The 17998-nt window shown below is 28.6% G+C and overlaps 1 protein-coding gene across 1 annotated transcript in view; it reads right to left on the reverse strand.

Annotated features, from left to right (window-relative positions):
• The window catches only part of LOC129968908 (5-hydroxytryptamine receptor 2B-like), a 49277-nt gene extending 32553 nt beyond the window's left edge, over positions 1–16724 (reverse strand). Inside the window, exon 1 of the mRNA XM_056083246.1 lies at positions 15998–16724. Coding sequence (XP_055939221.1) covers positions 15998–16650 — 653 coding nt within the window. The 5' untranslated portion in view covers positions 16651–16724. The remainder of the gene's footprint in view (positions 1–15997) is intronic.
• Positions 16725–17998: the final 1274 nt, after the last annotated feature.

The following is a 17998-nucleotide window of genomic DNA, read 5'->3' on the forward strand; positions in this document are numbered from 1 at the left end:
TGGTTTAAAAAATATTGTTCATTCGAGATTCCTCAAATCTTTTGTTCCATTGTGCAAGTTTATTATTTGGAAATCGAATACAATTCATTTTCTGTTCGTGATGTCTTTTCTTCAGTTGCAAAGAAATGGTTGATCATTTCTTAAGCTATTTCAGAAAACACAATATATATTTCTGTCTAATAAGAAAGAGAAGAATAAATTAGTGTTCTAAATTAAACAAAAAACCCCATTACTTTTCTTTTAAAATGTTTTTCAAGACTTTCTTCGCAATAGGAAAGCAAATATTTTCATTACATTCCAATTTTTCTCAATATCTTTATAAGAATGCAAGCTTTTTTAAACGTTATGTTTCAATCTATACTTATAATAAAGCTCAATGTGTGTGTGTGTGTGTTGGCGGTCTACAGGCCAGACCTTTCGATCTACAGCTACCAAATTTGGCACATGCATACCTTGGAAGTCGGAAATGTGCACCTGGGGTTACATTTTTTGAATTTTTAATTAGAATTTTAATTATTTATTAAAAACTAACTTTCCCGCCAAAAAATCTTCATTTCCCCATGAGTTTCCCGCCAAATGAGTAGGGCTTCAGTTTCCCCCACGTTAATGAGGTTAGGTTCAACATATTTTCGGCCGATTATTTCAAACGATTCTGATTATTTTCTTAGTGTTTGATGCATTGAAAATTAAACATTGTTAATTAATCCATGTTTCAGATTCATTCTGAAGTACTTTTGAATTAAAATAAAACAGAATAAAGGAAATTAAAAATTTCTAATCTGCGTAGCGTTACCCCAACTTGCGTAAAAAATCCACGAATTTGCGTTACCGTTACTGGCGAAGAAAATTCACGCATGCCCATTGTGTTCTGACAACTCTATTTTTAACAGATACGGACTTGGTTTTGAAGGCTTAACATGTTTTCGAACGATTATTTCAAACGATCCTGTTTATTTTCTTAGTGTTTGATGTATTTAAAACTAAACATTGTTAATTAATCGATCTGTTCATGATAAATCTGAGATAATTTTGTTGACAAATTCTTGAGATATTACATAAATTAAGAAAGATTCTTTAGTGCCCATAAGGTTTAAATACTCATCGACTCTGTTTTCAGTACTCATATTAAAAAAAGAATGCTTCGTTTCAGTAAAAAACTTTCTTATATTAATGGGAATAATATAATGGACGTAATATATATGGACGTAATATAAAGTGGAAAGGATTAATTGCAGATTAATCCTTTCCACTTTAATTTAAAGCGTAAATTCTACGGGAGTTAACAGAAAATTAGAGATATGCATATTACGTCATGGCTGAAGGCCTTTATAATATTATGAGTGGATTATATGACTATCAAAATTTGAAGCTTTAAAATATTTTGATGAAGAAGCTATTAAAATAGGAGTAACAGAAAATATTTCCTTATTAAAATTTTAACGAGCATTAAGATTAACGAACAGGCTGGTCGCCAAATGCGGCTAATCTGAAATAAATTATTAGACCAAGGAGAACATTTCTAGTAAAAAATAGATTAGTCTGTGGAAAATATACAGGAATTTGTTTCTTTAAAACATAAAAATTCGAAATTAAACTGTAGGAATAAACGTGTTTTATGATTCAGTCAACTTTTTAAGAAATAGAATAGTCGTTTGGTTAAAATATGGCTGAATATATGAGAGATTAATATGGGAATTAATAATTTCAAAGAAATCATTATCATATCTAGGTATGCCAGAGGTTCCAAGAGGGTGGAAGAAATAGAAAATACGTCAGAACTTACTGTCTTCACTTTATATATCTATAAAACAAAAATTTCGAAAAAAAAATTCTGGTAACAACTGTTGCTTCAACAGTTCTGAGAAAACCATGTACATAGGAAAAAAATGCCTACACAGATTCAAGATCTAGAATCCGCAAGAGAATTCAATTCATTGTTTCAGAAACTAGAGGAATGAGATAATCTGAAGCTAAAAGTCGAGTCCCGAATTATCTCTTTGGAATCTTGATTCATATCTCTTTGAATCATTTGTTTTATTCTGAGCACTTTGTGTAGTGCTGCTATTTAATTAGCCATTTACTATCAACTAGTGCAATTATTCATTTCAGCAAGTACTGACTCCGTGTACAATTCATCTGTGTTTTACTACTTATGCTTTCGTGTTTTATTGTGGAATGAAACATTCTTATTTGCTATCAGACGTTGAATTTCTCTCCCACACCCAGCAGATGGATATTTTTGCCGCAGTATTGTAGCAATATTATAGTATTGCCGCAGTATTGTAGCTCTTTTAGCTTGATTTGAACAAAATTTCCTTTATTCTAAATTTATGGGCATGAATGTGAAATATGCCAGGCTTAATGCATTTGATAAAAACGTTCATTGTGAAGTTTTTGCAAAGAAATAACTTTAAAAAAATAGTTTTTACCAAACTGGAAAGAGAACAAGTGAAATTAGAGCCAATTTGTTGCGAAAATGGAAGAAACAGGAAATGGTAAACTGCGCTTAGAGTTAAGGAAACGTGATTAATTTCAACCCTTTGATTCCAAGAGATTCGAAACCTTGATCTTAGAACGCTGATATGTCTCAGTTAGCCCTGGCAGATTATCGGATTCATATAATTCTTGTTGAATACGTATAACAAGGGATTCTGATTACTGAAATTCGTATATTTGAGATGTGATAATTGAAACTGTACTGTGAATGATAGATATTTATGTTTACCGTTCTCTTTGTAAATACACATAGAAAGGACAGTTAATAGTTAAAAAAAACATACAGTAATCAATGGAACTGTTCTCCTCAAATTTTTCTATGTTTATATAACGATTCCACGATTCTTGTTCAACTTCTTATCAATATCAAGGAAGTCGGATATGGATTCCTGATCTAGGATAGATCTTAGTAGAGTTATGTAGGATATCGTAATAGATAGAAAGCATACAGAAATCAATAGAACTGTACTCCCAGTGACTTTCTATTCTTATCTAATATCTACAATTCTTGTTCAACTTCTTATCAGCACGAAGAAATTCGGGTATGGATTCGTGAGCTGCATGCCTTATCTAACAGATTCTAGGATTTATCCGTCAGATATCGTAATTGTTCGAAAGCATATCAAAATCAGTGCAATAGTTACCTCCATTACATTTCTATTCTTATCTAATATTTACAATTCTTGTTCAACTTCTTATCAGCACCAAGGAAGACGGGTATGGATTCGTGAGCTGCATGCCTTATCTAACAGATTCTAGGATTTTTCCGTCAGATAACATAATAGTTCGAAAGCATACCAAAATCAGTGCAATAGTTACCTCCATTACATTTCTATTCTTATCTAATATTTACAATTCTTGTTCAACTTCTTATCAGCACCAAGGAAGACGGGTATGGATTCGTGAGCTGCATGCCTTATCTAACAGATTCTAGGATTTTTCCGTCAGATAACATAATAGTTCGAAAGCATACCAAAATCAGTGCAATAGTTACCTCCATTACATTTCTATTCTTATCTAATATTTACAATTCTTGTTCAACTTCTTATCAGCACCAAGGAAGACGGGTATGGATTCGTGAGCTGCATGCCTTATCTAACAGATTCTAGGATTTTTCCGTCAGATAACATAATAGTTCGAAAGCATACCAAAATCAGTGCAATAGTTACCTCCATTACATTTCTATTCTTATCTAATATTTACAATTCTTGTTCAACTTCTTATCAGTACCAAGAAAGCCGGATATGGATTCTTGAACTAATCCAAATGTTTCTAGGTTTTTACTGTCAAATATCGTTATAGACAGAAAATATACGGAAATAAATGGAACTATACTTCCTACGATATTTCTTATTCTTATCCAAGATTCCTGTTCAACTATTATCAGTACCAAAAATGTTGGGTATGGACTCATTAACTGTACATCTTATCCAATTTAATCTAGAATGTACATGGTCAAATATCAGAATAGATAGAAAACACACAGAAATCCATGGTACTGTAATCACTACGACTTTTCTATTCTTATCCACTATGCTCGATTCTTGTTCAACTTCTTATCAGCACCAAGAAAGTCGGGTATGGTTTTATGAACTACACTTCTTATCTAATTGGGCCTAGAATTCAACTAATATCTACAATTTTGTTGTAAATGTTATGCATAAAATTTCTAGTTCGTTGTATTTTTGAGCTGTCATACTCACATACGCAAGAAAAAATGGACCGACAGACAGTTAACTTGTTGACGGGTTTGATCGAAAATTTGATAGAGACATAATTTTAATCATATAATCGTGTAACAAATTTTATTAATCTAGTTTGTTATTATAATCATTTATTCACTGGAATTCATGAATTACGTACCTTATTTAATTTATCTGGAATTTTTCTAATCGAATATCATAATAAATAGAAAACATACCGAAACTAATGGAATTGTACTCCTTACGACTTTTCTATTCTTATCCAATATTCAAAATTCTTGTTCAACAATTATCAGCGTCAAAAACGTAGGGTATGGTTTTATGAACTACACAGCTTATCTAATTGGGTCTAGAATTTATCTAAGATCTTCAATTTTGATGTAAATTTTATGTACAATATTTCTTGCTCGTTGCATTTTTGAATTGTCGTACTCACATGCCCATAAACAAATGGAACAACAGATAATTAACTTGTTGACGAATTTAATTGAAAATTTGATAGAGATTTATAATTTTAATCATAAAATCCCATGCCAAATTTTATTAATCTAGCTCATAATTACAATTATTGATTGTATTATCTTGCCCACCGATGTATAGATACACTTCTAATTGATGAATTTCAACAGAAATTAGATACAATCTGCAGTTTCAGTGAAAAAATAACAACAAATATCAAATTTCAAATATATGATGTTTCTTTTCATCAGCATACAGGATGATAAATTATAAATATAGTTTTTCTAGTCCCAGTGGTATCTAAAGCTTGGAAAATTCGAATGATCCATCCTGGTTGATATTTTTTGAAATTTAAATACGTTTTATTTAGCTATTTCGCATATGAGAAAGGCCAAAATTACTTTAAAAAATCATAAAAATGCTATTTATAAATTCTCTCAATACCATTACTTTCAAAATTTTCCTCAAATTTTGATGTTAATTGGCTGATATAAAGCATTTCAGACTTCATTGTTATTCCCCAAAGACAGCACAAAAATGCTTTTCAAACGAATCCCACTAAAATGTTTATCTGTTTCGAGAGAATTCTGAAAATGTTGAACAAAAATTTTTCATCTTTACTGAAACACTTTGTAACTCTAACCCCTGAGGAGTATACAAAATGCAATTGTATTTGAAAGTGAAGCAATTTTTCAGTATAATTTTTAGCATTATCATCAAATTTTTACGTTAAACTAAATTTACTTAATGAAAGTACATTTGGATTTATTTTAAAGAAGAATAAAAAGCAAACATAAAATAGAATACGAAAATAAACAAGTTAAATGAAATGAAATATTTTCATAAAAATATTCTGAAAAAAGGGTTAATCTCTTTTTTAAATCCTTAGTAAGTAAACTAATTTTTGCATTAATGTCAGAGGTAACTCAAGAGGCTTCACAAACCAATTTAAATATTGAAAAATAAGCAAAATGTATGAACCAGCAAACAAATATAATAAAATGATTGCTGCAATAATGCATTCATAATTCCAATACTTCTTGAAGGAATGCTAAAATGGAAATACTAATGATCTGAATAATTTTTTTCGTTAAATCTCTGTTGATTAAAAATTTTTGGGGGCAAAATTAAAGCGATGATATATTCAAAACAAGCTTTTTTTATTTTCAAGGAATCGAACATTAAATATATGGATTAGAATTATAATATACATTATAATATTAGGATGACATTACTTTTAGATTATTGCTTTAACCCTTTAAAAGGCCATTTTTTTCTAGTCATATTATGTTAAAATATTTTTAGGCTTGAAATTAGAATAAGAGAAGGGATTCATTTAGCTAATTAGATAAATTTAATTTGATTAATTAATAATTAATTAACAAATCAAGACACATCATTTTGTGCGAGATAAAAAACTGAAGCATCTAAGTTTCTGTCTTTCTAAAAAAAATTGTCAGAACTTATGCCAACTTTCATAATTTCATACAAAGATTGATAAATTTGGTGGGAAGCATACTTCCCACGGCCATAGAAAGGGTTAAATATAAGTTCCTATACTAATCTAGTATGAATAAAAATTTTTTAAATTTGTGATAAGAATAGGAGAGTAATTTTTAAATGTTTTGAATTTCATGCTATGAACTCTTTGGAAAAATTTAAAAAGTTGTATGTTTGAAATAAAATTGTTATTTAACAAAAATATTACTTTGAACTATAATAAACATAATCTTTATTCATGAAATATTTTCTAACTATCTAATATTTATTATCTTTGAATCAAAAATTAATTAACAAATTTAAATAATATGTTACCATTTAAGAGGAATAATGTAAAATTCATACAAATATTCAAAGTAATTGATTAAAACTTTAAATATATATGTTACCGTTAAAGTATATAATGCAGTTATTTCATAGAATACCTAGTTATTCTATGAAATAACTCATCGTGTCCGTTAAAGTGTGTAATATGTTATTAATTTGACACTTTAACTAGTTATTCTATGAAATAACTAGGTATTCTATAAATTAACTAATGAGAGACAGTTAAAGTGTAAAATAAACAATTTATCTAAAATGCAATTAAACTAATGATAGACAATTAAAATGAAAAAGAAGCAATTTATCTAATTTATGCAGCGTATAAATGGTATTTATGGAAAAATCATTTGTTACAACAAGGATTACTAAAATTACACTTGGAATGACAAAGAACATTATTTCTAAAACAAAAACATTTTTTGTTGACACGCTGGGTTTTACACGAACATTTTTTAAATCCTTGACCAGTACCTAAACTTTGAGCTGTAGCAACCGACCGGAGCGATATTTCTACATCCGGTACTTCTTCGATTTTAATTAATTGTTGTTCGCAGACGCTGAACTGGGATCCGGAGTATAATTGTTTTATGCGGCCGTTTCTTGTGCCCAATTGGAAAAATCCCTCTTCGGTTATTTTTATGATGATAGCTAAAATAGATTTGGAATCACCTTTTCCTCTGTCAACTTCAGGCACTGGGATACGGACGGTAAACCCCAATAGTTCATAAATGCAGTAGGGGTCGAAGGTAAATGTATTTGTCGTACGAGATATATGATATAGATTATTTTACACTTTAACGAGCTGCAGATCGTTATTCTATGAAATAACTAGTTAAACCATGAAATACAAGACAGTTTTACACTTTAACGAACACGATCAGTTATTTCATGGAATAACTAGGTATTCTATAAAATAATGGATTTCATACTTTAACGGTAATATATATATTTGAATAATCTATTGTAACATAAATAAGAACTGGAATTTAAATTTATTAATCCAACAAACATAAAAGATTGGTAACTGAATAATAATTTAATATCATTTCATGAGACACTATCTAATAATTAATTTCCAGTTCTTTACATTGGTTTACAATGTAATACATTTAAAGGCCAACATTTTATAGCTAAAATCCTTTAAGAGTTCTAAATGAATTTCTAAACTACCTCAGCACACTATTCAGGAACAACTCAGAGCCACTTCTCATCATTTGGGTATACACCGATGGCGCTTGTCTAGAAGTCCACGCTCAAAGCAATATTATGATAATCTTTAATTCTGTTCTCAACATTTTAATAATTGCATATCCTTCCCTAAGATTGAATTTTATATATATCCCTTAGAAATGTAAATCCTCCTTAACAATGTCCTCGGCGAAAGACGAGATTAGCAGTTCCGGCGGTCATACAAAAGACCAGACTCCGATAAGGATAAGACAACGCCTTATTAAATTTCCTACTCGGATTATTTGCATATCACGCGTTTAAAGAAAGGCCGAGGGGCTTAAATGGGCTTCGTTAAGAATGGCTGTGAGATTCTGCTGCGGAAGTTGGTTAATTTCTGAGACGTCGTTTTGAAAGAATTTGGATTGAAATGCGAAGCTTTAGTAATTTTATTTTCGATTAATTTGGAAATGTTCTTGTTGAAATCTTTGGATCTGAAAAGCAACTATGTGATTAATTTTATTTTTATGTATATCTTTTTGAGATTATACATGTAGCCAGCAATCTATGAAATTCCGAAATTTCGTAGAATACCTAAACACATTTTATAGAATGCTGGGCATTTTAAAGCAAAATATGAAAATTATTATATAGTATATAATATCCAATATAGATAGATATAGCTTATAATATCCAAGCATTCTATAGAATGATAATTTCTATTGAGAAAAAGTTTGAAAAAAAAAGCCATGATAAGGCCATGAGCTAAAAAGGCGTTCCACCCTCAAAAATGAAAAATTAATTTTGAAAGAGTTCCTTTGAAAATATTTATTCAAAATACGTTAAAAGAAACAATAAAATTGTACAAAACAAAATTTCATTTTTTTCTTATTAAAGAAAACAAAACAAAATAAGAAACTACTAGTGGAGCTAAAATAGGAAATAATTTATTTTGAACTGCACTTAATTTTAATTCGAAACGAAATGAAGATGAATTTCATACTTCTTCGGTTTTTTATTTGTTTTCTACAAAATTGTAATATACTAGATAGTAATATAATGTAATAGAATAGAATAAACATAATAAAATAAAATAAAAATGTAATATAATAGAATTGTGATAAACATATATATATATATATATATATATATATATATATATTGTAAAATTGTCAATTTTTTAATAAGTTCTTTGAAATTAAACAATTTAAGTTTATTCAGTTTATTTCACTAATAGAATTTTGCTTTAAAAAATAAATTTAACGAATTATTTTTCAACATAATATTAGCATATTGACATTTAAATTTCCTTTTATGTTATTCTTAACAAAATATGTATCTTTTTTTAAACGTTAGTGATAAGATTTTTTTTAACTGGTTATCAACCATTATAATAGAAAACATTAAAATGAATTTTGCATCTTTATTGTCAAAATCAATAAAAGATACATATTTTCTACAGATCTCAGAAAAGTAATTCGATTGGGCAATAAAAATATGTGACAACTTCACAGGCAAATCAATTAATGCATTGCTCATTTGTAATTTCTGGCTAAGAAATTAAATGTATTCCTATAAGAAATGCCTTTTCTTTCAAAGCAGTTCACTGTATAGGGAAATCTATACAACGAGGAGTTTTCCCTTTGGGGATAAATCATTAAGCTAATTCAATTTTATTGGTCAGAAATGTAATTAATCTTCCCTTTGATTTTGCTAAACTTTAAAGCCATTCCGTTTTGAATTTTATTTTTCATTCCTGACCGCTTTGGAATTTCAAATTGATGATTTGTTTAATTAGATTTTTCCGAATCTGTGATCCCATTTGACATCACTGGTATAATGGATTATCTGCGAATTTCTGCTTTTATTTTGCATTGTAAAGGATTTGATGGGGCTCAGATAGCAACACTACATGAATGTAATTAAATAATGAATGGATTAATTTAATAAGAAAATAATTAATTTAAAATAAAAAAAATTTAACGATTCATTAATTACTTTTTTCTATTGGCAAATAATAGTTTGAACAAGAAATGAGTTTAAAGTAGCATTTTATTATTAATCATGGGATTTCAAATTGATGATCTAAAGTTTTGTTATTCTAAGAATATATCAAATTTCATTTACAAGTTTATTAGTTTTTGATTTATTCTTCTTTTACATAGGCATAGACACACAAGCAGATACCCAACACTTTATAAGATGTAGTTGGAAAGGAAACATTTATTTACAATTTACATATAAAAATCATATATTTACATCCGTATTTTTTGTATTTTGACTTTGATTATTGTATTTTGCGAAAGCACATCGTAACAGACAACCAATAATGTGATTGATATGAGAAAATAGGCACTAAAATTTGGTAGTGAGATTGATGACTTTGCTAATAAATCGATTTTTTTACAAAATAAATAAATAAATAAAATAAAATAAAAATATTATGAATGTTTTAAATTTTTGAGCAGTTTGGTTTGATATGGGCGTTAACATTTTGTATCTATATTCATTGTTTGGACAATTAAGATTATTTTTATATTCATGTTATTTGCACATCGTAACAGACAACCAATAATGTGATTGATATGAGAAAATAGGCACTAAAATTTGGTAGTGAGATTGATGACTTTGCTAATAAATCGATTTTTTTACAAAATAAATAAATAAATAAAATAAAATAAAAATATTATGAATGTTTTAAATTTTTGAGCAGTTTGGTTTGATATGGGCGTTAACATTTTGTATCTATATTCATTGTTTGGACAATTAAGATTATTTTTATATTCATGTTATTTGCACATCGTAACAGACAACCAATAATGTGATTGATATGAGAAAATAGGCACTAAAATTTGGTAGTGAGATTGATGACTTTGCTAATAAATCGATTTTTTTACAAAATAAATAAATAAATAAAATAAAATAAAAATATTATGAATGTTTTAAATTTTTGAGCAGTTTGGTTTGATATGGGCGTTAACATTTTGTATCCATATTCATTGTTTGGACAATTAAGATTATTTTTATATTCATGTTATTTGCACATCGTAACAGACAACCAATAATGTGATTGATATGAGAAAATAGGCACTAAAATTTGGTAGTGTGATTGCTGACTTTGCTAATAAATCGATTTTTTTTACAAAATAAATAAATAAATAAAATAAAATAAAAATATTATGAATGTTTTAAATTTTTGAGCAGTTTGGTTTGATATGGGCGTTAACATTTTGTATCTATATTCATTGTTTGGACAATTAAGATTATTTTTATATTCATGTTATTTGCATTTTTAGACTATTTTACATTTTTAAATGCTATTTTCTGAAATTTAAAATTTTAGTAGAGTATTTCCAAAATAAATTCACAAAAATTAAAATTTTATAAATATTTTCAAGATGAAAAAAATTAAAAAATAATGCATATTTGAAAAATTAAAAAAATAATGCATATTTTAAAAATTAAAAAATAATAAATATTTTAAAAATAAAAAAAATAATGCATATTTTTAAGCAAATTTTGAGTATTGATTTCTCAATATATTTTGGAGTTTTTGAAGTCCAGAATACATGATCAGTTCATTTTTAAATGTTTTACATTTATTTTAATTCTTTATTATGGGAAAAAATTTAAATACTTGTGAGCGAGTGTGAACTCGATCACAAGTTTTTTATAATTGAATGAAAATGCAGCTTATTACTTAATTCAAGAAAAATGGCAATATGTTTCTTAAATTATCGCAAGTTTTTAAAAAAGCATTTGATAAACTAGTAAACTAGAAGATTTATTGCTATATACTATTTTTAATTGAAAGAACAAAAATAACTTATTTTTATTTCCAATTTTCCGAACTCTTTTGGTTCTTAACTAATTTATTTTGCAAAATTCAAATTTTGAATTTATGCAAAAATTCAAAAATACCGGCTTTTATAATATTTTTTGAAGAATTGTTTCCGAACTTAGTTACACTCATTAAGACCACATACCAAATTGCGTTTGTTACTCTAGCTTTGTTTTCTGTTGTCCTGATACTTAAGAGACAAATACATTTTTTTAACTGAGAGAACTATAATATGATGAATAAATAAAGTTTCGTCTTAGAAATATCTGCAAAATATGCTTTCAGTCTTGGATTCGAAGATCCTCCGCACATTTACGCATCCGTCAGGATGCGTTTATTTAATCAAAAGAGCGGTAAGAGGGGATATGATAGGAGATGTTTATATTTAATGATAATTGATCGGATTGTACACGAAATTAGGAGGTTTAAAAATTGATAATAATTCGTAATATTGTCAGGAAAAGACTGTAATTCACAATTAAATAGTTTAGAGCAATATTTGTTTACTATAAAATGCTTACACATTCAATTATGCTGAATAAATAGAATATTTATGTTTTTAAAATTTGCTGGTTCATTTTTTGCAAAATATTAAATTTTTTTATGTTAACCCTTTAAAGGGCCATTTTTTTTCTAGTCATATTATGTTAAAATATTTTTAGGCTTGAAATTAGAATAAGAAAAGGGATTCATTTAGATTATTAAATAAATTTAATTTGATTCATTAATTAATTTGGTTAATTAATAATTAAGTAACAAATCAAGACACATCATTTTGTGTGAGATAAAAAACTGAAGCCTCTAAGTTTCTGTCTTTCTAAAAAATTTTGTCAGAACTTATGCCAACCTACAAAATTTCATACAAAGATTGATAAATTTGGTGGGAAGCATACTTTCCACGACCCTAGAAAGGGTTAAAATACTTCTTTAACATGCAAAATTATTGTTTTTTAAATTAAATTCAGTAACGATAAAATTAGTTATTGAATTTTTCGATAATATTATGAGATTAACGAAGTAAAATTTTCCTCGTGTCACTCCTGAAAGCTTTTATGCCGCTTGAATTAGCATTTAAGAAATTAATACGAAAGTGTTAATTAAAATAAAATGGTACAGTAAAAAATAACACGATATACGAGGGAAAAAATGAATGAAGAAAAATCTAATGGGGAGGAAATCAAGGTCAAAGAATGACGAAGAGTTCTGGAAATCGTTCATCTTTTCCCATCCCATCACACCCTTTAGCGAAATAGATTTCTCGAAAAGTATTTGTCTCGGGATACTGAAAAAAAAAAAACAATACTCCCCCTGCAAAGTATCCTTTATGAATAAAAGTGATGCTGTTAACAAAAGTTTATAATCATTTCTGAATAAAAACTATGTATCAAATAGTCTTACGTAATTCTTAATACATATAAAATATGACTAGTTTAATATTTTTCAAATAATAAAGGAATATAGAATGAATGTTGTGAATAATAAATGAATAACGTTGAATTTGAAAAACAATAAAACAAGATCCATCCATTCATTTTTTTTTTACGTGAGGTGTGATATCATTCACCCGAATCAATGCATTCATGAATTATTAATGCCACCAATCGAATCTCATCACAGAAACAAAGGAAGCATTTTTCTCAGAAATAAATAAGGATAAACACGCGCACTTTCACAATTTTCTAAAATTCTGGCATCGGATTATTACAAGACTTCAAAACAAACTGCCAGTTACCGTTACGGTTCCCTAGCAAACATTTGCAAATTCCCCTCTCGTTCTTTACGAAAAATCTCTGTTGATTTCAGCAACAAATGCTATCTATTGTTATCTGAATCCGGGGAGAACGGGCGGAATAGTCTACAATTTTCAGCAATGAATAATGATAGTGAAAAGAAGATTGTTTGCATTTGCAGAGTTGTTCTCTAGAATTTCTAATAAATACATGCATGCATTTTATATTAGGACTTCATCTGATACATTGAGAGTCACAAGCACCCTTTTTTAAAATGAAATTTTGAAGCATTGATGAAAGGCTTAACTGTGTAATCTCTACTAATAATAAAGATGAATGTGTGTATGTATATTGGTTCTCTATAGGTCAGACCGTTTGACCTTTAACTACCAAATTTGGCACATAAATATTTTGGAGGGTAGGAATGTACCCTTTGGAATGACTTTTTGAATTTTTTTAAATAAAATTTTAATTAGTTAAAATTAAACTGATCTTTGGTTTTTTTTACATAATAACTTACAAAAATTAAATTTTTACTTTTTTAAAATTTGAAACATTTTTTTTAATGATACCAATTTAAATGTCGTGCAAATTATTTCTGAATTATGGCAATTTTAAAAAAAATATTTTCCTCTAATTTCCAACAATGAAATGCATTAAAAGTTTTCATTGTTTCATGAAATATTTAATTGCATGATTTTTTTACGTTGTTGAAAGTTAAAGCAATAGGATTCCGCTAGTTTTTATATATTTTAAAAGATAAAAAACAAACAAACAAATAACGTGAAATTTAAAATATAGATGAATCACACATTTATTTTTTTAACAACTCTATGTTGTCATGGTATCGGTTTCAAAAACACACTATTCATATACCCAATGAAAATATCACGGTTTTAATGTCCTAGCATTTTGATGCAATGATGATCATGAAACTATATCCAAATGATTTAACTGAAATTACATAAAATAAATATCCTCCTCTAACTAGCTGAAAGTCAGAGCTGACTAGTGTCTGTATATTTTTCTCAGAATTCTCAAGTATCAGGCCTTTAAATTATACTTTGTATACCATAAAGCCTTATAAAAATTTTTTTAAGTGTGGATCAAATAGGAGATACAATGCATTTTGCCGAAAACATGGAGAATGGTAACAGCTGCAGGGGATATTTTGCCATCAAAATAAGTAAAAGGATATATCAGATAGAGCCTATAGCATGAATTTAATCCCATACAAATTTAAATAATTAAATAATCCAGTTGCTAAAGTAGTATCAATGCAAGCATTATGCTGCATGATGGATTCAATAATGAGAAGTAGGAGGCAGCATCAACAACAGATCTTTGAAGTACTTCAATTAAGTGTCAAAAGATTTATACTTTGATGCGATACGAAGCATTCTGATAAGATAATGTATACGTTATAATTCGAATTGGATTGCTATGCTTTAGTAAATATCTATTCTATTAAATATGTTTAAGATGTGACTTTTTTATTTCTTAGCTATTCTGCGAAGATTTTTTTTTCTTATTTTGTCAGCAAAATATGTAAAAAGTTAAGTTGTCCACCTGCATGAATACTATTATTACATTGCTGTCATTACCATTATGAAACTATTTTACTGATTTTATCAGTAAAATACGTAAAGGGATACATGATCTAGTTGTTTAAATAGCATCATTACAAGTTATATTTAGCATGATGGATGTTATAATGAGAAATAGGATGCAGTGTCAATAACAGATCTTTGAAACATTTAAATTGTCAGAACACTTGTAGTCTGAAGAGATAAACGCTTCATATGAAATTATTAACTTGAATAGGGTGTGTTTGTACTATAGTAATTTTCTATTATATTACATATGCTTCATATTGTATCGAATGCATCCGTTTTTCCTTATTTATTTACCAAAGAACCTTAACTAACCCTCCTTTGTGTTCCATATTCTAAATATATTGCAAAAATGACTGATCTGAAATATTTTACATATTTTAAAACTGTTATATATTTTGTTTCTGACTGTACATGTTGCTACTCATGACATAACATATTTTTTAAAACAATCTTTTAGAACTAGACAATTTGTTTGTTATGGACCATATCATAATACTTACCGCAAGCCTGGCGCAGCATAATCAAAATGCTTTTTTGCATCATTAAAAATCATAAATCAAATAAAGAAAATGGTTTGTTTCTCTATGCCTGAGCTAATGTTCGTACATTTACCACATCTTTTGGAACACTATTTAATCATAATTACATTAAGTGCATAACGAAAATTCTTACGGCAGTCAAAGTCCAAGAAAACTTTAACCTAAAAATATTAATATTACTTATACGTATTGCATTCATAGGGCTTGTAATAATTGGAAAAATAAATAATCCTACATAGACATAAGAAACAAAAAAAAGGAGGAAAAGGAAAAAAAAAAAAAAAAGGAAAGAAAAAAAAAATGAAAAAAATGAAGGAAAACAGAAAAAGAAAGAAGAAAGGAAAAAAAGCATGCCAGAAGAAAACATTCTTATTATTTAGAATTTTTAATCCGAAAAATGATTGCGCATTTCTCATGTTCGTTTCGAAAGAGACTGTTCTTATATGAAAAGCGAAATAAATTTCATTGCTATAAATAATCAAAAAATTAATATAAATGGTAAAACGTTTAGTTTACGCACTGTTCTTTCCTATGAAAAATTATTTTATTTGCATTAACTTTCAAGATGAATACAAATATACACGCGAAAACTGATTTATAAGAATTTTGATAGCGTACTTACCGCTTCTCTTCCTGTATTCTGTACAAGAACTTGTCATCCTTCCATCCAAGAATTGGCGCAAAAGAAACCAGAAATGCTACACCCCAGACCAGCGCAATCGTCAGACCGACTCTGCTTGTATTTCGGTGCTGGACATAATCGATGCTGGTCACTGCTCTGAATCTGTCTACCGCTATGGCCACCAAATGCAGAATGGACGCTGTGCAGCACAGGACATCCGCCGAGGTCCACAATTCACAAAGGGTGGCCCCCAGCACCCACTGTTGGTTCATGACTTCGTATTGAGCACCCATAGGCATAACCAGACAAGCCACCATCAGGTCTGCAATCGCCAACGAGAACACCAAATAATTGCTCACCGTCTGCAAGTAGCGCTCTCTCAGGATGGCCGTGAGGACGAACAGGTTTCCGACCACGGTCGAAAGAATGAGCACTCCCAAGAGAGTGGTCAATGATACGATGGACAACAGGGATGGTCCCTGCAAATGCAAAGAAGATTTGAGGGGAACGTCTCTCACGTGGGAGTCGCTCAAGAACAGTGAGTTGTTGTCAAAGTCCTCCAAAGGGAAGGACATATTTGTCCAGTTGATGAAATAATCGTATGTTGCGTTTTGGATGATTTCCATGTTTGAAGACATTACTGTATTGTTCATTATTGTACTGCAAGATGCTATCTTATAGTAAAAGTCTATTGAATTATGCACCAAGAAAGTTACATTCTTCTGAATGTTTCACACTCTTATAAATTTCTGACCAGTCTTCTTGGTTCAATACACTTCTTTAAGCACACCAGGATGGTTTCACTCTGACATTTTTGTACTTTTACCTGATATGATGGGTTGCAATGAAAAAGTCTGTAAAAGGAAAAAGAAACACAAAATGTAATTAATTTGATAAGTTAACATTAGCTTTTATTATTATTAATAATGAATATATTTAAAAAAAGTTTCAGCCAGTCTTGAAAATTATTTTAATATAAAAGAGTTTCATTGCTGATATAGACTATTCAGATTAAGAGAAAAAATCCCTTCAGGTCAAGATATTCTTAAAGTTAAATATTACCTAATACTACTTGTAAGAAGTACATTGAAATGAGCAAAAGAAGTTGGAAATATTTTCTGAAGATTAGACATTTTATTTGACAAATTAAAAATAATTGTACTAAAACATACAATTCAGAAGTTTCAACATTAACCACTTTATTTTAATTAAAGAAATATTGCATCTGTTTTATACTGCAGTTGTTTCATTATAATACTGAAGAAGCAGACTTTTAGCCAGTCTTCAACTTCAACTAATGGAATTTTTAAACCGCTAAAAAAAGTGTCACAAAGTTCAAAAAAAAAAAAAAAAAACAGTATAGAAAAGAAATTTCTTGAACAATGAGTTCAAAATTAGAATTTTCAGAGGTAATAATACAGTAGGCTCAGAGTAGTGGGAAAAAAATTCCCTCCCTAAAATTGTTTTGAACATAACCACAGTTATTTTTTTATCAAGATTTTTTACCATTACTCTATAAGGGCGGTTTCTTCAAAAATCACATCGGGAAAAATAGTGTTTCCTTTTGGTCACGTAAATGTGAATTTTAGTAATAGAAATTAGAGCTTTAATTAAATATGAATCCAATGAAACATATTTTTAAAAAATTGCAAATGACGCTGAACGATTTCACTCTATGCTCTCTTTCACTTTTTAAAAATCTTTCAAGTATTTTAACTTTATCTAGTGAGACTTGAAGAAGTTATTCCAGCAAAAAACTGTAGGTTAATTAACATGGAACTTCCACCTTTTACTTCTTAATTAATCGTAACAGCGTAATCTTTTGAAAGTTGTAATCCTTTGAAATTTTAATGAACGGTTTCGGATACTGATGTTCTTTGAATGTATGAGGGAAATGAATGTAATAAATGGGGTCACATTAACATAAGAACATACAATCACAGAAATGATGGTAAGGCAATCATAGAAATGATGGTAAGGCAATCATAGAAATGATGGTAA

The sequence above is a fragment of the Argiope bruennichi genome, chromosome 5 (assembly GCF_947563725.1).
Source record: "Argiope bruennichi chromosome 5, qqArgBrue1.1, whole genome shotgun sequence".
Taxonomy (NCBI): Eukaryota; Metazoa; Arthropoda; class Arachnida; order Araneae; family Araneidae; genus Argiope; species Argiope bruennichi.